Source organism: Ammodytes marinus (assembly GCF_949987685.1).
Source record: "Ammodytes marinus genome assembly, chromosome: 5".
Classification (NCBI taxonomy): domain Eukaryota; kingdom Metazoa; phylum Chordata; class Actinopteri; order Uranoscopiformes; family Ammodytidae; genus Ammodytes; species Ammodytes marinus.
Genome location: NC_137234.1, coordinates 20,996,740 through 21,022,213, shown reverse-complemented (window position 1 = coordinate 21,022,213; position 25,474 = coordinate 20,996,740). Strand labels below are relative to the sequence as shown.

General features: G+C 41.7%; 3 protein-coding genes across 5 annotated transcripts in view; 2 read left to right on the top strand and 1 right to left on the bottom strand.

Annotated features, from left to right (window-relative positions):
• The window catches only part of furinb (furin (paired basic amino acid cleaving enzyme) b), an 82,051-nt gene extending 74,470 nt beyond the window's left edge, over nt 1-7,581 (bottom strand). Inside the window, exon 1 of one of the 2 annotated variants that reach the window (XM_080027513.1) lies at nt 7,488-7,581. The gene's annotated coding sequence lies outside the window, so the exon portion shown is untranslated. The other variant, XM_080027514.1, reaches the window with a different exon arrangement.
• Nucleotides 7,582-8,750: 1,169 nt separating this feature from the next.
• accs (1-aminocyclopropane-1-carboxylate synthase homolog (Arabidopsis)(non-functional)) lies at nt 8,751-17,452 on the top strand. 2 transcript variants are annotated; one of them, XM_080027458.1, is made up of 16 exons: nt 8,751-9,065; nt 9,172-9,828; nt 10,240-10,994; nt 11,087-11,146; nt 11,281-11,351; nt 11,483-11,552; nt 13,056-13,122; nt 13,522-13,619; nt 13,866-13,943; nt 14,106-14,206; nt 14,686-14,775; nt 14,883-14,928; nt 15,049-15,190; nt 15,831-15,973; nt 16,134-16,287; nt 16,544-17,452. In XM_080027458.1, the coding sequence occupies exons 2-16, from the start codon at nt 9,192-9,194 to the stop codon at nt 16,960-16,962; spliced, it is 2,931 nt and encodes a 976-aa protein (XP_079883584.1). In that variant the 5' UTR covers nt 8,751-9,065; nt 9,172-9,191; the 3' UTR covers nt 16,963-17,452. The 2 variants fall into 2 exon arrangements, with proteins under 2 accessions (XP_079883584.1, XP_079883583.1); XM_080027457.1 differs by having other exon boundaries at nt 8,751-9,828.
• A 730-nt stretch (nt 17,453-18,182) lies between these two features.
• LOC307251329 (uncharacterized protein) lies at nt 18,183-21,172 on the top strand. Its single transcript, XM_080028669.1, has 4 exons — nt 18,183-18,316; nt 18,479-18,683; nt 19,841-20,032; nt 20,321-21,172. Exons 2-4 carry the CDS (start codon nt 18,491-18,493, stop codon nt 20,632-20,634), a joined length of 699 nt encoding a protein of 232 aa, XP_079884795.1. The 5' UTR covers nt 18,183-18,316; nt 18,479-18,490; the 3' UTR covers nt 20,635-21,172.
• The last annotated feature ends 4,302 nt before the right edge of the window (nt 21,173-25,474 follow it).

The following is a 25,474-nucleotide window of genomic DNA, read 5'->3' as shown; positions in this document are numbered from 1 at the left end:
ACTATGGGAAAGAAAAAGGATCTCTCTGCTGCCGAAAAGCGTCAAATAGTGCAATACCTTGGACAAGGTATGAAAACAATAGATATTTCAAAGAAACTGAAGCGTGATCATCGTACTGTGAAGAGATTTGTGGCTGATTCAGAGCACAGACGGGTTTGTGCAGATAAAGGCACAATGAAGAAGATTTCTGCCAGACAAATTCATCGGATAAAGAGAGCAGCTGCTAAAATGCCGTTACGAGCAGCAGACAGGTATTTGAAGCCGCTGGTGCCTCTGGAGTCCCGCGAACCTCTAGGTGTAGGATCCTCCAGAGGTTTGCAGTTGTGCATACACCTATTATTCGGCCACCCCTAAACAATGCTCACAAGCAGAAACGGTTGCAGTGGGCTCAGAAATACATGAAGACTAATTTTCAAACAGTCTTGTTTACTGAGTAGTGCCGTGCAACCCTGGATGGTCCAGATGGATGGAGTAGTGGATGGTTGGTGAATGGCCACCATGTCCCAACAAGGCTGCAACGTCAGCAAGGAGGTGGTGGAGTAATGTTTTGGGCCGGAATCATGGGGAGAGAGCTGGTTGGCACCTTTAGGGTCCCTGACGGTGTGAAAATGACCTCTGCAAAGTATGTTGAGTTTCTGACTCACCACTTTCATCCGTGGTAGAAAAAGAAGAACCGTGCCTTCCATAGTAAAATCATCTTCATGCATGACAATGCACCATCTCATGCTGCAAAGAATACCTCTGTGTCATTGGCTGCTATGGGCATAAAAGGAGAGAACCTCATGGTGTGGCCCCCATCTTCCCCTGACCTCAACCCTATTGAGAACCTTTGGAGCATCCTCAAGCAAAAGATCTATAAGGTTGGGAGGCAGTTCACATCAATACAGTAGCTATGGGAGGCTATTTAGACATCCTGCAAAGATATTCAAGCAGAAACTCTCAAAAAACTCACAAGTTCAATGGATGCAAGAATTGTGAAGGTGCTATCAAAGAAGGGGTCCTATGTTAACATGTAACTTGGCCTGTTTAGATGTTTTTGATTGAAATAGCTTTTGATTTCACTAAATATGAACTCCACATTCTGCAAATTCAACAAATGGCCATTTTTAGTTCTTTACAACCTATAAAATGTTTTGAAACTCTGTTGTGCATAATAATTTGGAACAGTGCATTTTGAGTTTTTAATTTTTTTTTTTAAATACTGCTATCATTGAGAGGTTTGTTCAATAAAATGTGAATCATACTTTAACGGTTGATGACTTAAATTATACTGACTGTCATTTGCATCGGCTATTTAGGAAAATCGGAGAAAAATATAATTTGCATAATAATTTGGAACACGGTGTAGTCATGGGGCATGACATGATGTTCTAGTTTTTTTTCTTCCCTAACCTGACAATTATGGTATATCAATCAGTCAGTCCAGACAGAGTTTCTCCAGCACTAATGATCTAAAGCAAGATAGCTTGACAACTGCTAGCAGTACAGATGGTGACAAAAGAAAACAAAAGAACATCAAAATGCCTTAATACGATGTTGGGCAACTAAAGGCTGCTCCAACAATTTATTGGGCCTCAGCAAAAGACATGGCAAACACATCCGAACTCTCCCATAGGTTTTACATTCGGTTAAGAAGATTTGTAGCCTGTAAATCCAGACCCACATCTAGAAAGATGTAGAGTCTGGCGATGAGCAACACCTTCCCAACTCACTCAATGGGCGGCACCAACACTGATGCATTTCAAATACCACTGCATGCAATTGGATAGCAATGCAGTCGGCAATACAGCAAATTCATTGTTCTTGATAATGAAGGATTTGAGTGCCTTTTTCTAAATCGTTAAGTGTATCGAGGACAAAGCTGTTTAAAAAAACGTATCTGCATCCATCTTTGTTGTTTACTATCACCACTTTGATGGCGCATGCACAGCACTGTCATCATCCGGTTACGGCCGCCCATATCAGATAGTACGATTTGATTGGTAGCTCTGAATTTTCAGACATAGTTAATGAGCTCCATTGGTTCGTGCCCAGACCAGTAAGCTGAACTCATTTAAATTTGCCAGAGGCTGGTCTGGATTTCAAGGCTAGAATATTTGAGGATGGATGGCAAAACCCCCAATGGTGTATAGGGCTGCAACTAACGATTATTTTGATAATCGATTAATCTGTCGATTATTTTCTCGATTAATCAATTATTAATCGATTAGTGTTTTGGTCCGTAAAATGTCAGAATGTCAGAATGTCAGATTAACAATCGATTAATAATCGATTAATCGTTGCAGCTCTAATGGTGTATATCATCCAGTGCCACCATCGGTCCTGTATATGAACCATTTATTTCACCTCAGATATTCTTCTTCTCATTATATTTTAATTTGTGCTCACAAGATATCTGGTGATGTAGTAGGCAGATTGTCATTATCTTTGCTCAGCAGTTTTAGGCTTCTTTTTTTAATGTAATAACAATGTGTTCTTTCTTGTACAGCCACCCTAAGGACTAATTAACCCTAACCCACTTCCTTTAGGCTCTGAAAACTGCAAAATCAGCAGTGTGGTGTTAATTCTGTCAAACTGTTTCAACTTGTGGAGTGAAATGAACAGTGCGGGCTTTAGCGGCTGCTATGGGGCGTTAGACTTTCATTCATGTAAATGGATTTTTGAAAAATAATTCTGCAATTTTATAATTTTGCAAGGTAAAGCAGACTTGCTGTGGAGCAGACTGTTCCACTTACTGGGGCTGAGTGGCATGTGTTTACACTATGTATAGGCATTTAATGTGAAAGAAAAAAAAATTATATAGGTTAACGTGTTGAAAAAAGTCTCTTCCCCTCCTGACAATACACTTATTTAAACAGCTGAAAAAGTATTTTCTATATTGATTTGAAAAGCTGTCTTTTAAACAGCAGATTTCCTTGAATTAAAATATAATATTAGTTAAACTGTAAAATGAAAAAGTGACGTAAAATAGTCCCAATAACACCCCAATACTCTTGGGACACAGGGCTAAGGTTTTTTTCACAATTGCTTGGATTATGCTAAACTTCTTACAGAAAAAAAAGATACATGATGATTTTCCACAGTGAATTTAGTTACTGTCAAAGAACTGGCCCCATTTAGAACTTGGACAATTAAACCTTCTAACTCCAACCAAAAGAACGCCTCTTGACAGGGATCAATTAACAATGTAACAATGTAATTGGTTGGCAGGTTAGCCGATGCTTTTCCCAAAAATCCATTATTCAAAACAGGGAAAGTTTTCGAACACAAAGGATGCCCTCGCCCTTCATCCACCCTATCAATTAACGCCAGCTTTCTGGGGAGTTGTGAGTATCCAAACTATTCAAAGAGGAGAAAGCTAACTGAAAACATCTGTGGCTTCAGAGATACATTTGGGGAGTGGGTGTGATTTGAACGCAGCAGGGAGAGGTGGTGGAAACATGACCAGTGGCTGTCACTCTTACTGTGGAGCAAATTCCTCTGAGCTCATTAGATGGTATGCTGGAGTCACAAAAACAAGAGCAGGGGGTCTGTCAGCTGTCACTGAGAGAGGGCTGAGCCGGGGAGAAATAGATGGGGAGGAAAGAGAGTGTGTCCTCCTCATGCGGAAAATAACGAGCCCCATAATAATGCAACGCCCCCCAAAACACCTTTCTTTTTAATACACAGCCTTCATAGGAGTTAACAAGAGAGGCTGCTTACTCTTACAATATACATCAAAGGCCTAAGCTGAGAGGAAGCTTCAACCTTCAAACCACTGGAGCACTCAAGAGTTTAGATTCTAAACTATACAGCGAAAATAGAAAAACAGTCGCGTCACCTCTCTGGAGATGATGAGAGTATTGTACCACACTTGGGTAAGTGAGCAGTGAAAATGCAGTGGAAGCGAACTGTGGTATGCTTATTAAGTAACATGACAATTTTGAATCATAATTCCGCACCTTCCGTTTCAAGCTATTGACAGACCTTCAACTCGAGTTGAGTTCCCGTCATGGGGAAAAGGACGGTGAGAAGAACTTTTGATCAAAGGTTCCTGTTTTTAAAAAAAACACACTTTCTAAACTTATGGAACGGAAAAGTGGCAGCAGCATTCACAGGTTGTTCCCATCAAAACACTTTGCTTAGAATTTCTAAGCTGTGATAGAGCAATCCTCTCCTCTCCTGTGCCTTAGCAACACAAGCTGAGGTGCCCTTGAGGAGAGCACTTCACCCTGCAACAGTTGCAGTGTGGGGCTGCTCAGTGTGGCCAACAGAACAAGACTGTGATGTACAAACTAAAACACAGAATGAATCGACGCCCCCTCACTATTTAAGTCTACTGAGAAGAGGGCCGAGATGGATCAGCACTGCGTCAACACAGTGCATTATTGTCTTGATATCCTCATTAAGCCCCAGGGCAAAAAGACTCCACACACACTACTGTATAGTCTATAGAGTTGCAGCTGTGACCAACACTAGCTTTTAAGATCAGTGTTATGAGCAAGATTGCTGAAAGCTGATTGCACAATACACATACAGTAATATCAATATGGAAATTACGGTATCAATATGTTGCCCTTTGCTGATCATACGGGCTGGGTTACTATGGCATGCTCTGGAATATTTTGGCAGGTGTTCAAAATTAATTTGCAAATTTCAGTACAAACATTTTTTTTATACGCTGCAAGTATAAAGCAACCCTTATATTTGTTATAATCTTTGAATAAATGTATTTTACGGCAGCTGTATTTGTGTTGTCATTTAGTTATTTATTCTTATGTCATAAATAAATGCACATCGTAATTTCATATTGTATATTTACTGTTTTGCCATTTTAAACAATAAAGCTTACTGTTGTGACTGTTCAACTGTAAAATATTTGGCCTCAGTAAACATCTGTGCCACAACATTTAAAAAACCATATTTGAGGGATACTTGCCAACATTTCAGCCAGCCAGTAATCATAACTTCCCAAATGTCCATATTGGTATTAGCTATTAAAAATAAATCCTGTATCAGTCAGTTGTAGTGGAGTGAAATGATTAATAATGAATGAATCTATCTGCTTGGACCATCACTCCCACTGCTGATTAAAATACAAACAGCTACACACGGACAAGGCCACCTCATTAAGAATAGCATGGCACTGAATCAAACACAATATAATGTTTGATTTGATAAAGCCCAGCTCCAGATCTACCTCCTACTGGCAGTAGAGTTGTGAGTAAAAGAGAATTGGCCTTGAGACCAGAGATTCAAGATTCAAGATTCAAGATGGTTTATTTTGTCATTGTACCAAAACAACGATAATCTGTTTACAGTTATACCCCACCAAGAGACATAGAGTGACAATAACTAAACATGGGAGACAGGAGGGGTACACTGAAGAGTCGTCTAGCGTGCGCTGCGCCCCCTTAAAGTAGGAAGGATAAAGAGAACATCAGGGAAAGACAGGTTAAAAAAAATGCTACTCTCACACTCCGCTCCTTATAGGTGCGAAGTGTGTGATTAGTACAAAAACCACCTTAGCATAATAAGCAACATGATAACGCCACAGACAAATAGAACACGTCGATAAGCACAAGGGAATGGGTTAAGGGTTCATGGGACGGTAGGTGTCACAGCCCAGACTGATGTTCCCAGTTTGATCTTCCTAACCATCTGGAAAATGTGTACGCCCTGAAAAAACACTTGTCCCGGGCCCTAGCTGCACCAGAGAAACTGCTCAGCCAAACAACAGCAAAAGCCTACGGTTACATGAACATGTCCAATATTGCAAATCTGATGCATCAGACTAACAGCATACGCATTCATTTAATCTTCTCTACATAAGGAGTATAACTACACACCAATAAACATAATGTGATAGAAAACCAGATATGTCTCTTCTTGATGGATGCATCAATTTGCGAATGACAAGCACACAAAACTGTGACAGACCTTATGCAGCCAGCACTCCAGCTCTATAACATGCTGCCCACGAGGCCACGAACCAAATCAACACCCACCATGTGCTCTGGGGCTGACCTCTTATAGAAAAGCATGGCACAGGAGAGAGAGCTGCACCATTTGTGAAGTACTGTACCACTGACAGACAGCCAAGCGTCCTCTCCGGAGAGGAAAATTTGCTCCAAGTTAAGAGTGCGATTAGAAAACCAGAGGCGTTGCGCAGGGCATAGTGAGGAGGACAGTGGTACACAGCTTGAAGTGAGCTGTATACGGTGATTATGTGGGGCACATTGTGAAGTGGGCGGGAGCGTGCCATGACAGAGTACCACTAAAGCCCGATCCATCTTTGCTCCCACTGTCTACGAGCTACGGAGATGGAAAAGACTGATAAAATGTTGTCCGGGGGGGCAGAGGCAATGTGTCCAGGAGAAGGAATCAATTCTGTGAGTAATGTCCCCCAGATAGCTCCAATCCAATTTTTAACAGCCATCTGACTCTTGGCATGGTTCTCTGTGTCAAACTTCCTCTCATCCACAACACTCTGTTGCCCTAGTTTATAGATGAGGTATATCGTTGACAAGTTTGTCTTCCCACTTCTTTCTCCTCTGCTGCATTCCTGTTTTATGCTCCCTTATATTAAAAAAAACTGTGAACTGACAACTGTAGATTTTACCAGTATTGTTAAACCCCGGTGCCGGTGACTAATATACGGAGCTGTAAAAAAAAGGTGTTGTCTAACAGAGCAAGGTGTGTTCGCGAACCGCTCAGCCCGACTTCCTCCGGCAAGATAATCATAGCGCCGGAGCAGCCCTTTTTAGCAGCTTTGATCTCTGCCATGAGGACCTAACAAAGACGGGCACAACATATTTGTTTTGTGGGATAATCTCTGATGTGCTGACTCTGAGGTAATGTAATCCAACTCAGCAGGAAGCTTGGAGCTGTGCTGTTTGTCTCAATAGCCAAGTGGTGACCTTGAATTCCCCCCTGCTGAGATCCCAGTGGGAGTTGAACTGGGGGCATAACACAACAACAGTAACCAGAGGACAACACATGATACGTTAGATCCCTAAAGAGCTTGTAGGTTCAAGGTGATCACACTTTGCTTTTATCCAAATAGGCACATGCATCTGATGGAGTTTGCATAGCTAAAGCCTACCTGCCAAAATGTTCTGCTTTTTCCAGAAAAAGAAGAACTAACCAGAATTTATTGCAGCAATTTCCCCCCTTTACACAGATAAAGGCACTTGATGAGGAGTTTAGCTCATTAAGGGCTTCAGGGTGAATAAGTGAGAACAACACAGGAGTGTGGGCGCCCGGAGAGAGACAGAGGGGGAGAGAGGACAGCAGAACACAAATATGATTTTTACAGAGTCAAATGGGACATGCAGCGGAAAACACAACGGTCACGAAAAACATACCGTTATCTTACCATTGATAAACTTCAGAGAGGGCGCGCTGTGGACAAAGGTGGTCAAATCATGCCTCCATCACACAAAAAGGGGTCCCACCTATTAGCCTACTGCTGGGTTAGAAAAAAACTGACAGGAGGAAGGATTTACCTGCTGACTGGGAGGACTGGTGGTGAGAGCTGTCGGCAGCGCTGGCAGAGAGACTTTATGCTGAAAACGCCGTCATGCTCTCCGCAAATACTCCCATTGTCCCCACCCCCTTCGCCACGGCTCCCCTCCCTGCTTTTTTGAGCACATCCAACTCGTGGCTTTGACAAGGAACAAAACATAACAAAAAATTGAGAACCTATAGACGTCACGCCTCGTTATTATCCCCCTCGTCCTCTCCCTCAGGGCGGAGACTTCCCTTTCTCCTTGCTGGCTCGACTTGCAACTTTACATCAAACCCGACGGCTCCTGGAGATGGAATAGTAAATGCTATCCACACACACACATCTTCCAAACGCGCTTAATTAATCTATCCCGTGTTGCTTTTAACTTGCCGCCAACAACTTGCCATCACCATGATTAATATTTTGCCAATTAACTTCAACCGTCGCTATCCCGGATATTTCTTCAACGCTTTCTTTTAACGGCTTTCGGTTATTTCACATGGCTTGCTTTGTTTTCTGGCGTTAATTCACGCGAGGAAAGTAAACACGCGGATAGAAAAAGGGGCGAAATTAGGAAGGGGCAGCGTGCCGATACAATATAACGGTTCACTACTGGTTAGAGATGACAACAAACTAACTACCGTAAGCACCCCTTTATCCAGGAAATACGTCACATTGAGAGTCGGCTGGACTGTCGCGTGTGTTTGATTCGTAACACCGCGGTCGTTGAAAGGGGCGGGTCATTGTTTTAACCATAGATAGTATAATAACGTAATAACGTTTTAACGTAAACTGAAGCAGGACTACACCTGAAATCTCGTTATTTGACGTCGACGAATCACATTCATTAGCAGGTAAAATGTATTAATTTGATATAGGCCTACTTGATATAATGAATTAGCCTATGTGTGATGTAAAGCAGTGGAAATTTAAAATGTTTACAATGAGAAGCTTTCTTTGATTGGAAAACAACGTCTGGCGTTGAAATTACGGCTGTTAACGTGTTTTTCAACCGTTGTGGCTTGTCGTATGTCCTTATAAAAAAGAACGGGTCACGCCTGTGTAAAAACTACACATTCCCTCCTCAACAGATAGCTGATTTGTACAGCTGTGTTTGACCTCCATCTTGTGGATATCTGTTGAACTTACAGCCATGGACAGAAAAACACGCCGTACGGTAGAGGGGGACATAACACAAAGCTCTCAGTGTAACTCTGACTCGCGAGGTTGGGTCTCCTTCGTTATAGTCTGACAAAATCCAGCCCGCTTTCAACAGCCTTCCCCGTTAGCACGGACCAAAGTTATCCCGGAATAAGGACAGCACGCATGTGCCGTCAACCCGGATGTAGATATTATTGTGAGAGTCGGTTCCCTGATTCACTAAGTTAGGACAAATTTGCTCTTTTAAGAATGAATATAATGTTTTAGCAACGCTAGCACAAAGCAGCAAGTAACACGGGTTAACCAGACGTGACATGAGTCGGCCTGCGCGGATGTCACATCTGAATGACAGCTCGACAACAACAGTCGGTTTCCAAAGAGCTGCAATTCTGGTTAACAGCGAGAGAACAGATGAGTATGACGACTCTATAATAGGCCTGCTCGGCTCGGCTAAAGCTGTTATGACTTTACTTTAGAGGCTGCTAATTTGTCTTCATATATCTGCTCGTCCTGTGTTGCAGATACAAATCCTATCACTTGAATGATGGACTATCGCAGCAGGAGGCATGAGCGAGGCAGCAACTGGACCGACCCGGAGATAGTGGAGCTGCTCCAGCTGTGGTCCGATGAGTCGGTCCAGATTGAATTGGAGAGTTCGTTGCGCAACCAGCGTGTGTTTGACCGCATAGCCCACATCTTGCGCGAGAAGGGCATTTACCGCACCGGTGACCAGTGCAGGGAGAAGATCAAAAAGATGAAGCTGGAGTACCGCCGCATCAAGGACAACCACAAAACGAGGTCTTGGAAGTTCTATGATGTGATGGACAGGGTGCTGGCTAACCGACCGGCTGTCACCTACTCCTCCATGGGCGGAGCTGTCATAGCTCAGCAGCTGTTTCAGAGCCCTGACACATACCCACAAGGAGTTCCGGCAGGCTCCTTTGGTCCCACTTCCTCAGGTGGGTTTCTCTTTGGACAGCCTCCTAGATCTGGAGATCTGCTGCTGGATATTAAATGTGAAGATGTTGACGAGAGCATGCTGAACTCCGGGGTTACTCCCCCCGAGATGTACTATGATTCTGGAGATGACCAGGAAACTGATGTGCGGTCTCTACCGGGGCCAGAGAACACACTGGGTCGAGGAGGGAGCTCAACAAATCCAATAATGTCACCCTCAGGTTGTCCATCCAAATACTACCACTATTGTTATGAGACCTCAAAACCATTAATATCTTGTCACAATCTGCTACCTGCCAGAACTTTGGGCATGGCAAAAATAAATAAAAAATGGGGGTAATACACAGCCTGTAGGCTCTGTTAGCTAGTAGGCTACTGTAGACAAAGGGCATGGGAGGACCCACCATAGCTAGCAACATAGGCTTTTACAGAGCCTACGCTCTGTATTATCACGTTTTTTTCTCCAGCAAACACACAGTACAGGTGTTCGGATCTAAAGAGATATTCACTGGTTTTGACAAAGTGATTTTGACCACAAGCTTTCTCCAGAAAAGCTGACTCCACCTTTAACATTAACACATGGTTAGAAACTGATCGTTAGATGAAAAGTTATTTGTTTTTCAAATCCCCAGGTTTTAGTGACTTTGCTGGCACTGCCACAGCTGCCACCCACACTGTCAGTCCTGTGCCCCAGGACGCATCTGAGCATCCCAGCAAGGGGGGTTCTTCTCCTCATCCCTCCACCTCTGCCAGCCGGAGGAAGCGTCGGCGGGGTGGCAAAGCATCATGGGGCCATTGCGGGGCTAGATGTGGCCATCAGGTCTGCCTGGATAAAGCCCTGGCCAGCTTCCTGAAGTGGCAGCAGTCAGCGGAGGAGCGCCTGCTCTCATTGGAGGAGGCTCGGCTGGAGAGAGAGCTGCAGGCTGAGGAGCGCAGGGAACAGCAGGAGGAGAGGAGGGCTGAACGAGAGCGCCAGCATGAGCTCCGTCTGTTCAGCATGCTGACGGGCGCTCTGGCTGCTGTCAGACAGGGTGCTGCTCCCACCACTGTGACAACACCCACTGACCCCTCCCTCTCACCCCTAGCTCATCTGATAACCGCAGCCGCCTCCTCTGTCACGGCATCTATGTCTCAGCCGCCTTCAGAAGCTCCCACAGCAGAGGCTCTTTCCACCCAGGAGACAGCAAAGTCAACACTGCCTACATCTGGCAAGGCCTGCAAAATGCCTCAGCAAAATGTTTCGGAAACGCAGACAGATGCAGAAAGTCCTGGCCCCAGCGTGTACCTGTCCAACCGTGGTAACAGCATGCGGCAGCATCGGGGCCTTCTCCAGGAGGGCTTTGCCCAATTTGCAATGGACAAACACCACAATACAAATAACCCCAATGTGAGTGTTTACCACACAGTGAAACTCTGATTTGTCCAGAATTGACACGAAAATAAGTATTTGTAAGGTCCTGCTCTTTTTCTCACTCCCAGGGTACGATCAACCTAGGTACCAGTGAGAACAAACTATGCTATGATCTTCTTCATAAACGGGTAAGATTAACAGTACAATCAGATCCTGGTGATAATAATGTAATGTTGTGGCAATGGACTACAATTTGTGCTTTGCCACGTAACAATTTTAAAAAGTTTTTCACTACTTAATTTAAACTTCTGTTCTGCTGCAGTTGACCAAGCCTGACATGCTACATAGTGAACCATCTTTGTTGGAGTATTCAGACTGGAGGGGACGCACATTGTAAGAAATTGAAGTACACCTTTTTATTTTCAGTTGATGTGAGATGTAAAGTTACATTTTGACAAGACCTTTCAAAGTAAATACAGTACTCTCTTACTCTCTTCCAAACTTTCCATCTCGCTCCCTTTCAGCCTGAGAGAGGAGATTGCAAAGTTCCTCACTCACTACTGCCGTTCTCCAAATCCATTAAAAGCTCACAAGGTAGGTGAAAATCATTGCTTCGTAAAATAACTGCTACAGTCATTTGAATATATGTCGATTTATCACAATTAATTCTTCCATTCGAAATATGCCCGAAAATTTTTACTTTTTTCTCCGTAGATTGTTTTAGGAACGGAAAGATAAAAGACAGAAGGTGGATACTGTATATACATTTAAAATTAGTTTTTTTATTCATGGAAAATTCAAATGATGGTAAATAAATTTAAATCAATGTAAAACAGAGGCCTACCACACCAAAATTCAATTTGGCTTTCTCTTTTCTATGTCTTTGAGCAAATACAGGCTATAAAATGGCATACATTTGGTGTTCTACACCAGAATCAATGGATACATGTGTTTAGATCCCATGTGGGAATGACATTAAAATCAATCGTTTCTGGTCGGGTTTTGCATTCCTGAATACAACTTGATTGCAGTCCGTGTTGTGTGTAGTAAATTACCCCACGTTCTGGGCGTTAATTTGTGCCAGAAAGCCGACGTTATTTTGATGTCACTTATTAATCACACACACCTCTGAAAACGCGCAGCTGCTGATCTTAGGTCAGCCACAACTTTAGAATGAATGTAGTGCAGAGCGGGTGTTCGCATGCATTAATTGCGTTAAAAAAAAGAATGCATTAATTCCAGAAATGAATCACCCTGCATTAACGCGTTAATTCTGGCAGCCCTAATAATATTATGATGAATATTGTACATGAAGACAAAGAGAACAGATTGTACTTTAATCTGCTCAAATGTTTGAGGAAAGCATTTGATCAGCAATTACTCATGCACTGTAGATTTAGTGGGAACATTTTTGGTGTTATTTCCCTTTTTCTCCTCTTTTTTAAATGAAAATGAATACAATAACAGTGATATTTTACACATTCAACACGCTGTACAAAATGTAGGGTAATAATTCATATACATTTACACTATAAAACATTATTTTTTTCTTTGTTTTGTTCCTGTGTATCTAGTCAAGTTAATTCATGTGATGTGTGTTGAAAGGCTTTCCTTCTCCCCTGACTGATACAGATGTCCACCAAATTATGTTATTACTCACAAATAAGCCTGTTTTATGTTTCATACTGCTGCAGAAGGCATCCTAGATTATAGCCAATCATTTTCAAAAATGAAGACAGGGGATTCAGTTAATTCTTTTGATTTACGCTGTAATGACTCTAAAGACACCAAATGCTGCAATTGAATTTGTGTTTGTAAAGGTAACTTAATTTGCAGAGTTAAAGAATGGCTCTTTTAGTGAGTGGATGAATTTGTGCACATTTATCAGGCCTCGTCTTGTCTCAATCGTCTTTGATAACACTGTGTGTGTGTGTGTGTGTGTGTGTGTGTGTGTGTGTGTGTGTGTGTGTGTGTGTGTGTGTGTGTGTGTGTGTGTGTGTGTGTGTGTGTGTGTGTGTGTGTGTGTGTGTGTGTGTGTGTGTGTGTGTGTGTGTGTGTGTGTGTGTGTGTGTGTGTGTGTGTGTGTGTTCACTTAAGGTTGTGGTGATGAATGGCTGTTGTTCCCTCTTCTCATGTATTGCTGCAGCAATTTGTGACCCTAAAGGTAGGTTCCGAATGCACTGGCACTCAGATCATCCACATCTATAGTACTGTGAATACTAACTTGTGTACAATAGCAACAGAAAATGTAGTGAGGCTGCTTTGTATTCAAAATACTCATCGTAAAAGTATAACACTGAATGAGGTTGTAGCGTAATAATTTAAACTGAACACTTTTTCAAAACTAGTCACAGGCAACTACATACAGTACATTGCCAACTCTTAAGTGCCACTGTAGGAAATGCTTAATTTTAAGCAATGTTGTATATTTGAACCTAAACAATGAGTTTAAATGGTAGTCATTAAAGCTCTGTCATTTATACATTTAAACATTTATGGTGGGGTATGATGTATGTATTTCTATTTCTGTACCATGTTGTCATTGTGTTTTTTCATGTTGTAGATGCCATTCTCATTCCCACTCCTTTCTACGGTGTTATCACTGAGGACGTACATTTGTATAGCGACGTAAAACTCTTCCATGTTCCTCTTGACTGTGAGGTAGGAACACACAGCCTGATTTACTTGCGGCACTTACTTTTTGCTTGTGTTTAAAATGTGTATTCAGTATGTACTTCTTTAATGTGCCTTACTGATTATATGCATTCAATATCAGGACTTAGGTTTTATGGACATTGCATCCACTTTTAAGTGCACTATGTGATCTCAAGCATTTAGATGTATCGTCAGCTGTCCAATTGGTTGATGCATTCTTTCCTCTTCCATTTGACTATTTTCTATTTAAAGGCCAATGGCAAAGAAAGCCGACCGTTTCAACTCACTGTAGGGAAACTAGAAGAAGGCCTGAAAAGGGCTAAGCAAGAGGTAATTCATGAATGCATTTTTGTGTTAGGCACTTGCCCTGAGTAAAATATGCTACCAAGATGCTTGTGATAAAAATGCTTTATTCTTCTCAGTGTTTTTCAGCTTTATCTTTAAAGACTGTGAATATACAGTATTTACTCAGAAATTGTCCACCTCTTTTAGGGGTTGATAATCCGAGCTGTTATACTGGTGAACCCCCACAACCCTCTGGCTGATATCTACACCCTAAAGGAAATGATTGCCTTCTTGGAGTTTGCAAAAAGGTATTTTTTTTCCCCTTTATTATCTCTTTTGTGTCCTACGGCCTACAGTCAGTTTTACGGCTCCTTTTAAACACATTACCAATGCACCTCACACAGTTCCCTGTACTATGAACTCTTTTATTTTACGGCGCAGAGCTCTGTCCCGTGTGTGGAATATCAAACGCTCATGATGGACTTTTATCACCTCTCTTAACCATCAGCATATTGTCAAGTGCAGCCGTGTGCCAAGGAGTCTTCTGCTTCATCTATTGTTTTCTAAATGATCTTGCCAGAGTAATTCCCTGCACACACCCCTTGCAGGCACTGATGTGTTGTTACCATAAACCACAGTGCCTATGCTGTGACGTGGGACCTTGAAGGAACCCTTTTAGCATTCATGTTGCATATTCTTTGGCATATACGATCATTAACAATATTAGACCAAGTTTTATTAATTCTGTATTGTATATATCTATATAATCTTTCTCTCCCTGCTTTAGAAATGAGCTCCACGCCATCATAGATGAATTGTACATGTTGACGGTCTTTGATGAATCTGTCCCCTTTCACAGTGTCCTCAGCCTAGACAGGTACGGCATGAAGCTCACCTCTGCATGATTACTCTATTAGGCCCTTAATCAAAACAATTGAGGCTGAAGACAGCGTCTTAACTGCTAATGATGTGCTCTTATTTCAGCTTGCCTGACCCTCAGAGGACGCATGTAATGTGGGGACTAAGCAAGGTATATACTGTGCTGAGACTTTTTATATCCCAGCTGACAGTACAGTAAAATCTCAGCTTTTCTTCAGTGGGTGTTTGCTTTCAGAGTCCTTTTAAATATCCTCCGTCTTGTCATTTCCAGGACTTTGGAATGGCAGGGATGAGAATAGGCACTCTGTATACTGAGAACAGCGATCTGGTGGATGCTGTGGCCCAGCTGGGCTCTTTCCACGGTATCCCTGGAACCACTCAGCACCAAGTAGCACAACTGCTTCAGGACAGAGGTATGGATCCAACCTTCACATGTGCTTTTGCAAACAGACAGATGTATCTAAAAAAATGTAATATCAATAAAGTTATTTTCATTTCTGTAATTTCATTCAAAAAGTGAAACTGTCACACATTAGCATAAACATACTTTCCAGATGGTTATATTCATATAGTTTGAGATACAGGATTTTCTTTATTCCATGAGCTGTTAGCTGTAATCATCAAAATGAAAATAATAACTAATAACTGACATATTTCACTTTGTGTAATTTATCTAATATATTTAAAAGTTTCACTTTATGAATGAACATTTCCATGATATTACATTTTTTTTATTATACATGTATTGTCCAATAATCCTCACATCAACCCCCTTTATGTAAGAATCCAGCAACACATTCCGTTGTCTTCGTACACAGGAAGCAGCTTGTTTGGGTGAGTTTAAATTTATGATGCAAATGGTTATGGATGCAAGCAAACAAATGCTTCCTAGCGGTTTCCCTGTTTCTAGAGAGATATCATCCCCTTTTTGGACTTCCTCTGATGTGACAGGAGAACAGCATACGTGCTTCTGCTTTGACATCATGCCTCACAAAGACTTGTAACATTTAATTTACACTTCCCTTATTGTCACTTCACACTGTCATGTTTCAGAGTGGATCAGCGAGGAGTTTTTGCCTGAGAACAGATGCAGACTAAAAGCTGCGCACAAGTACCTGACAGGAGAGCTGCAGAGTATGGGCATTCCCTACCTGAACTGGCCTGCTGCGCTGTATGTCTGGGCTGATCTCCGAAAGGTACCAAGATCAAAGTCACACACCAAGATGTCGGGGCCGATATATCAATTCATACTTCATAATACTCCAAATATCTCCATGTTCCTTAATTACTTTGAAAATGTTGTGTGTGTCTTACACACAAGTTTGACATGTGACTTGTGTCTCTCCATTGTGGCAGTACCTGACAGAGTCTTCAGTGGAGGAGGAGTTGTCTCTGTGGAGGCGTTTCCTCAGACACAAGGTGGTGGTGAGCTGCGGTCAGGCCTTCTCCTGCTCCACACCCGGCTGGTTCCGCTTTGTCTTCGCGGTCCCACAGCACACCCTTCAGCTAGGTCAGTCTGTAGTGTAACAGCCTAGTACATACATAGGCTACATACTTTTGTTCTGTTTTACTTTTACTTTTCATGCCCACTCAGTTGTTCAGATGCTCACTCTGTCTTACATTGTGTTAAAAAGTCTATCTATCTATTTTTCAGGTTTTGCAATAGATCATTGATTAGATCAACATTCAGCTAATGGTTTGTGTTATTATTCGTCTTGATTGGAAGTTTTTCTCACTTGTTCTATTGGTGTTTTGTGTGGTTTCAGGCCTGAGGCGAATTAGGGAGACTTTGAAAGAAGGTGAGGAAAAAAACACACGCCCTGATTCACACTCTATCAAAGAAGCCAGTAAGGACTGCAACAATTCCGGGAAAGAGGACAGTGCAAAATCAGACAATGCTGCCGTTGTCAATTCTACATCATCGCCCCAGAGCAAGTCGTTGGACCAGTTGAAGGAGAAGGATAGCCCTGTGCCTGACACGGCCTCGCTGGTCACTGAGGAGTTTGTGCTGCTGGACTGCCAAGCGTCGAAGCCAGCCGAGGGCTTGGACTCTCTGATTGGTACTCTCAGGCAGCAGATCGGCTCATCTGATTGGCTGGAGAAAAACACTCCGGAGTTGGCTGCTGGGGAGGACCCAGAGATTCTTGATGTATTCAAGGCCCTGCTGCAAAGAGCCAAAAAGTAAGCTTGGGATAAACGGGGCACGGATCTAGCCGCCAACATTTCAAGAGGCAGTACTTGGGCATCCTTCAGACTCTCTGACATTTGTGGTGGAATAGCTTGACAAAAACACCTGACACAAGGTCAAATCTAATGCCTATTTCTGAGCGAAGAAGAAAGATTAGTTAGAGAGCAGGATAAAGAGAAGAAAAAAGAAAGGTAATTCAGATAAGGGCAGAATGGATGAACAGGACAAAGTACTTCTCTATCTCCATCTTGAGGCCTTCCTTTTAAGCTGCTAACAGATGCCGCCTTGCTTTTTTCTGTAATACACACTCAAGAGAATTGTTTGTTTGCTCACATTATAAATGAGTGCCAAATGTAAATCAACCAAACTCATTCATATTCTGGTCTTCAACATTTGAAGTTTCTTAGTTTGAATTATACCTCATTACTATTTCATCACATTCACTTTATTTGATCAGAATATATTGTACTTTCTGTGAAGTTAATGATCTGTGAATAAATACATTAAGTCATTATTTCTTTATTTGACTATACTATTTAATTTTGAGTTCATCAGAATTGACCAGGGATAAATCTCTTGACATATCTTCTCTTTGCATAGAGAGTGAATTTACATAAGTTATATATATATAAGATATCTTTTCTCTTATTTTGTATGAAACACGTTTCCTTATGGGTGGGCTGTGAGCCGTTCCGTCGGAACAAAGTAAAGCGAATGTGGAGGTAGTTCTGTGACGAAGAGGGGCGACATCTGAGATTCACATCGACCACAAAATGTTGTGCCCCACTGTGACAAAATGAGAGTGGGATTTCCTTAAATGCTTTCTCATGCGTAATGACTCACTGACACCCACCCCACACACACACACAAACACAAACACACACATACACACACTGCATGGTGTATTGCTGTTGGACTAGCTCTCATTTGTCAAAAGAGTTTTCAGACATTCTTACTTTCCTTTAATGTCCAGTGATTCTTTATTCCTCTTTGCATAATGTTAGACACGCACACACACACTTCTGCTTCCTCAAATACTGACTTGCTGTGTTGTTGCCCCTTTCACTTTCTCTACAGTGTTGAGTTGGTGGGCCACAGTTGAGAATTCACGGGGAAATTTTAGCCGGGGGCTGGGGGAGTTTCCATCGCAGCAGAGGTGGAGTAACACTGAAGGGTTTGATCTGTGGTTATGAGCAGCACAACCTACAGTATGTTGCGTCAGGGTGTTCAAAGTGTTTGTACAGTAGTATTTGGGCAGCAGAAATAACATGTCGTTAACTCTTCTACTTGTACAAAGACTTGCTTAACAGCGTTGTTCCTTTTCATTTCTCTTTTCTCAACAACAACAGAGGTAAGACTGTACTTTATATACAATTATACATTCTACTAAAAGCTATTTATACAAACTAAATAACAAGGTTAGTTTTAGTTAACCTCAATACACCCTAATTGCACATTTATTTCCTCCTGCCTATTTTGTCTCTCTCTCTCTCTCTCTCTCTCTCTCTCTCAGTGGTGTACAAATATGATGTTGCTAGAGCTAGGGGACTCCATCAGTCGCTTCAGGTTCTCTCAGTCCTGTGTTGGGTTGGCAGGTTGCCTGTGTGTGTGCTACGCAGTCTGGACGCCCCTATGGCTGAACAAGAAGGGACTCTGGGCAGAGTGGAATAACACTATAAGTGAACACACAGTTCGTAAAGATGGCACTATCTTCAATGGTGAGCAACACGCCGCACACTCCAATTTCTTTCTGTTTTTATGTGGTCTACAGCAGTCACCCTGGGTTAGGTTTGACGGACATGAAATGTAACATGTTGAATAAAATGTATGAGGCAAGGCGGCAGATTAAATTAGGCATAGACACGTACATGTGAAGACATGTAAACTTTGCGGGAGATCAGCCTCAGGGAGACTTTTACGCCTCTGTATCTCTGGAGGGGCCTAGAATCAGTAGGAACATTAGAAAAGACATTAGGTTACAAAGCAGTTTTCCAGCAGTAGTAAACAAGTTTGAGCTTGCTGCTTAACCAGAGGAGTGCATTCCTGGTATCTGCTGAAGCTCCTATATGTAGCTGAAGGCGATTGTGATCAGATCTCGTTAACATGTCTCCTGTTTTAACATGCAAACAAATTCAGAATTAATCTAATGTTGCGTAAGTCTTCAAGCCCTCACTGTAGGTGCAGAACAGGTATGCAGCCAGCAAATACACTTCCAAAAAAGAGGAAAGCTGTTGGCTAAAGACAAAAAAGACAGTGGTTATTAATTAAAAATATATAGAAATACCAGAAATAACAACAGTTACTACAAATGTCTTGGAAAATAAATAGGTACAGTAACATAGTAAAGTAAAGCTGGTGCTATGCCATAATATGCGTACCTACCTACCTACACATACTGCTGCAGCAAGGGCATTTGGGAAGTAGATTACAGATTCTTGTCAATATTTGATTGGTCACAGATAAGTTAACTGACATAAAAGTGGCTGTAACAATGTCAGTTAAACTGCTTTGGAACAGTTCCAGGGCCGGTGTTTAAAACCAACGGAAACCAAATATTACCAAAATCAGTCAGTGTAACTTTATATTTTATTTTTTTCCCCCAGAATGTATATGCCTACTGTAGCTTTAGGATGGCTTACAATACTAAACATTTCCCTAAAAAGGACGTGAACTCTTGATTTCACTCTTGGTGGTTTCAGTTGTAGGCAGGTGTGATTTGTATGGCATAAGTGTGTCATATTACCTCTATCACTTCATCATGGTGCCTACAAATAATACATAATAAAAGTAACTGCAGCCATCTAGAGTTAAACAGTCAATCAGTCTAGTTGACCTGTCTGATTTTGGATTGTTTGCTGTTTTGTTTCCCCCCTAGCTCTGGAAGCAGAGAGGGTATTTGGAGTGCTTGCCTTCCTGATGGCTGTCAGCACTGGTGCTCTGTGTCTGGTGTTTGCCCTCTGCTGGACATCTCAGACGGTGCGCTCCTACTCCAACACTCGCTCTCTGGTCATGGCAGGACAGGCGCTCTACCCCACCACACTACTGCTGCTCACCATGGCATCTACAGGTATAGCCCAACTATGCTGCCACTGCTCACAATATGACTAGCACTTATTTGCCTGGTCCACAACACTTTTAAAAAAAAACGTCCCATTTCCAATCAACTTCCAAATAGCCTTTTGGTTTGTTCATGTCATACTCACACCTCCAGAATCTTTTAAACAAAACCTTGAGGGAAGCAGGAAGAGACTTGTTGTAAATTTACTTGTAATTGCAGTCCATTATAATAAATAAACTATTTTCCTTTTCTGCGCAATGCTGCTTGATTTGACTTGTTTTTCTCTTCTTTCTACAGGTTTCTTCTTCCTCCTTAGCTGGTCTTTCTTCACTTATCAGCACCGGGAGGAAATCCGTGGAGACTTCTCCAGCCTCGGCTCCTCCTATTGGCTGGGGGCTTTAGGATGGGTCCTGCTGTTGGTCGTGGAGCCGATAGTCTTTCTAGCTGAACAAGTTGTCGTGCCGGACATCCTACCGGACTTGGAAAAGGCTGTGGAATGGTGGCGAATTTCCTCACAACTTAAACCCGCTCAACGCTCTTTCAGCGATGGTTATTACGCTGGTGACAGCAAAAGCAGCATAGCTCCAAAGAGATTTATGTCATCACCTTGAGCGAGGGGGTGGAGAGTGGCAGAAATAAGGTTGCAACGGAGAAAAATTAAAGTGAATGTGTAAGTTACACACTAAAACACACAGACAAGCGATTCCTTGCTGCTTAACAGATCTGTGCAACCAGACTGACTATTGATTGACTGTGTTTGGAGTTGGCTGGAGGAATTAAGAACCTAAATCCAGTGGGAAAGTCAGTGTGACCGAAGGCTCCAGCTTCCTGAAGAGCTGTTGGTGGTGGATCATTCTCCAGTCTGTTTTCATTACGGACTGAAATGAAATAAAATAAAAACACACTAATGACCAACAGTACGGGACAGTTGTGGAGGGCTTTCAGTTACATTTCAGTAGGTGCTGCAATGCTGTTGATGAATGTGTAGCTCTAACTTGAATTGACCATGTGACATGTTTTGATAGTTCTCAATCTGAACACAAGAAAAAAAGGCTACTTTTAAATGTCTGAATGTATGTGACAATAACACACTGTGTTCCTCTATTGTTTTGGTGTTCTGTTTTCTGAAGACGACTAATAAATTGCACAAATATATGTGATCATACCCTTTTTTCAATTATCCCTTATTTTTTTACCAATCAGCAGTTATGCACATATTAGAATGTGCTGTGTAGCATGTTCAACAAAGCTTTTAATTTTCATTTAATTTTATATTTTATTTCAGACATATCAAAAACAATACAAAACTAAATGAAAAGCATAAAAATACAATAAACAAAATTTATGTTTAAATGACTTCACAAAAAGAAAAAAAAAGATAACAAATTATCTGTATTGATGTGATATGCCTGAAAAGGAGCAGGAAGAAGTATACACTTATTTAATCCTACCCCTTTTCCATAGTATAAAAAAATTAAAATATTTATTATATTCGCTTCTTGTAATCCATATAATCTCTATACAATCTATCTATACAATTGGCGATACTATATTTGACATTTACGATCTATACATACATACAACTTAATATACTATGATTTTTTATATTTTATATATTTATACAATGCATATATCTATATTTATATACAATCAATATATCCATATCTACATACATATCTATACAATCAGTATATATATCCATATATATCAATACAACCCATATATATATATATATATATATATATCAATACAACCCATATATATATATATATATATATATATATATATATATATATATACTGTATATATATATATATACATACATATACACATACATATACACACACACATATATATATATATATATATATATATATATGTATATATATATATACACACACATATACATACATTATTATTATTATTATTATTATTATTATTATTATTATTATTATTATTATTATTATTATTATTATTATTATTATTTATTTATAATTTCCTTCTTACTTCTCACCCTCATCCCTGTACCTTTTGAAAATCATTGCTTTGAACCTTTTTTTAAACTGGATCATGTTTGGACATTGCTTTAGCTCCGTGCTCATCCCAATCTGACTATGCTGATCATGTCCTTCCCAGACATTTCCATAGCTAAATTAAGGTTTCAAAAGTTTACATTCATAACAGTGGGTCCGCCACAAAGGCAGAAAGAGTGTCTTCTGCAAACGGGAGGACCTAAAAACTTGCATGTCATGACCGATCATGATGGATCACTGCTTGGAGAGTTGTCCTCCACCAGTCCAGCCCGCCAAGACTGGAGATTTGTAGTGAAGCAGTCTTTTTGCTGGCCAGTCCTATATCTGTCTCCTTTTTGAAACACTTACCTCACAAGCACTTGTTCAGCATTTGGACCACTAGACAGCAGCCTGTTATTTACTTTTCTCTCACACATTCCCTCGAGGAGCGGAAGCACTCGGATGCTGGACTGCTTATGTTTGCGCTCTCGACCTGCCAAAGTGGGGGAGAATTAAGTGGCTCTGGCTCTGTTAATTGGGCGTTAATCAGGTGTTGCTCTAATTAAAAGGCAGTTCCGCCCTGTTGGGCCCTGGTAATGAGTTTGTTATTAAATCCACAGAGGATTTTTGTCTCTTTTTCAATTTACCAACAGGGTAGTGCTTAATTGCTGTGTAAATGAGGGAAATGTCCTTGAAGGTCGTCTTGCTTCAGCATGCGATCCATGGACAGAATTGTTCGAAAGTGCTTCCCCCATCCAAACTTACAAATCCGTTCCATTCACTGTGTGTTGGCCCTCTTATGTCCAGCTGTTCCTCACAGCATTGACTGTTTTACTTGAGTTCAATTCTAATGTTTAAAAGAAACCCCTTCACAGCTCATTTGCTAAGTTGAGAGAGCAAGTAGCCCACTTTCTTTGGTAAATAAGGGTACTTTAAAAAAAAATTGATTTCCTTTTCATCTAAAGTTGCTTCACCCCCCCCTCCCCCTGGCAGTAGCTGTCTGGGCCTTGGAAGGTGTGCAGTCTGCCAGTGTCTCATAAACAAACCCCCCCACTTTTCAGCACAACAAACGCTGCTCCTTCACCTTCCTGAGAGAAACTGAAAACGCCATCAGAGAACCACGGGGCCAAATCAAGGTGGAGATATAAAAGGAAGAGATAGAGAGACGTTTAGGCACAAAGGAAGAAAACGACAGATGAACGGGAGAAGATGTTCTACACAGATAGACAGGTGGTCACAGAGAGATTGGGATTTGTGATTGTTGAAGGGCAGGTCCTACAGAGACATCAATCAGAAGATGGCACGGAGATTGAGCCGGCCGCTTCCTGCCTCACGGCCCACCGGCAGCATGTGTAGAACACAACCCGGGGCTACACCACTACTCTTCTTATCAATTAGAGACCAATTACACAGCCATGTTCTCCTAATTACGCTGCACTGTCTGCAACTAGGCCATTCCCCAGTGTAAAGTGGTGCGTTTCCCCCCTCTCCTGTGTGTCTGTGGTTGTGTGTTTATTGAGATAAATAAGTAAACCTGCCGGCTGCCAAGGGGGAAGCATATCTGATGATCTGATTCCCAGCACTGTGAGTTTGTATTTTGAAGGGGGAGGGAAAAAAAAGGGAGAAAGAAGATTAAAAAAAAAACACGGTTGTTGTTTTCTACTTTACCTTTTGGTGGTGCTGGAGTAACATCTATTGCTCTGCCTCTTGCAATGAAATCTGGTGAAAAGCGGGAGACACTCCTTTCATTCTGATGAGTTATGAAATCTACGCATGTATGCAGGTGTGTGTGTGTGTGTGTGCTTGCTTTTCTTATTTGCGAGGTAGACAAAGTATGATTTATTTTCTCAAACATATTTCAGATGATTCTGAGCCAGAATGTGGCCCAACTACCTGATAAATCAAGTTTTATTTTGGCACGATCTGGGAGCATGATGAATTATGAAATAAAGTGAGAACTCTGTGCTTTTTTTTTTGCAGTTTTATTTCTCTGTGTTTTACATAATTCACTAAGAAAATTTGTAACTTTCCTGATTGGTAACTGATGTTGGGTTCAAAGTGAAGACACTGGATACAGCTACACAGAACAACAAGATGGCAGAGCAGACACAGGAATAAAGATCGGAGGGGGACAGGGGAGAGAGAACAAAGAGGATTTGAGATGTCCAACAACAAAAATAGTACAGCAATTTGTGGTGTCGGATTGGGATGAGCTCTACAATCCTGAATGTTTTGATGTGGTCAAAATTCTGATGTTGAGTGTGGTTAGAGCCCCCATCCCCGACCCCTTGATGCTCATTCCACGTCACCACAGACGCGGGTTCGAATCCGGCCCGGGTCGTTATCTGCATGTCATTCCCCTATCTACACCATTTAATCTCTGTCTCTCAACCACACTGTAAAAATAAAGCATGAAAAATGAAAAAACATAATCTAAAAAAAAAGGAAAAATCTGAGGTTGACCGATGAAGCATTGTGCCCCTCCCCTGCATTGTCATCAGTTTAAGTGGATACTCTTTGGAAATGGAAAAGTCAGGAAATCCGATGTCTGCAGTCCTACAATCTCAGAGAAAGCAGACAGAGGGAGGGAGACGGAAGGGGAGAGAGGATGTGTGGGGGAGATACAACCGGTGTCCTTCAGTTGTCTTTTTTCTTCCTGGGACCCAGCTCCTCTCGCCTGTATAGAATCTGCAATGAGTCATTGCTCTTTTTGAGTGACATCCCACCCAGGCCACACTGCTGATTACATTTGTTCAAAGGAGACAGAGAGGGGAGAGATGGAGCCTGCATCAGGGAGGAAAATGTCTCCTGATTATCCTTTCCATTTTAAAGTGCAGGTGTTGCAAGGCAGAAGTCTCCCATATGCTGCCGCTGGTACTGACATTGTTCTTGTGTCTTTGAGTTTAGACTTGTGACTCCCTGTGTATATACCATATCTGCCCTGCCGGTACCCTTGTTCCGTAAGTGGTGTCGTCTCGGACGTCTTAGTCCAGACAATGAAGCTGTAGTCCCATTTTTGTCACTCTATTCATCCCTAGCCAACTGTAGCCGCTGCGTTCTCTTATCTCTGTGTGACCAAGGAAATTAAATTACAAATATAATCACTTGGCGGCAGCTTCTTTAACAGTGTGCCTCTGCTTTGCATATAGAGTGTGTTTGCTTTAGAGACACGTTGTGTGAAGTTACTTATTGGCCTATTTACGATAATGTGCTCTGCTCTACTAGCGGAGTCACATACACCGTTTTCCTGCAAAGACAAAGAATGGGCACGAGGAAGTGAAGTAAAAGGAAGCGGAGGGGAAGACACACATCTGAAAAGAGAGACCTGGAAGCCATCTTGAAGAAAATAATTTTGTATGACTAAATAATCTAAGACGCAACAAGGAGATCTGTGAAAATAAGTCTACAAATAGGCAACCACTTAGAGTGCCTGAATCAC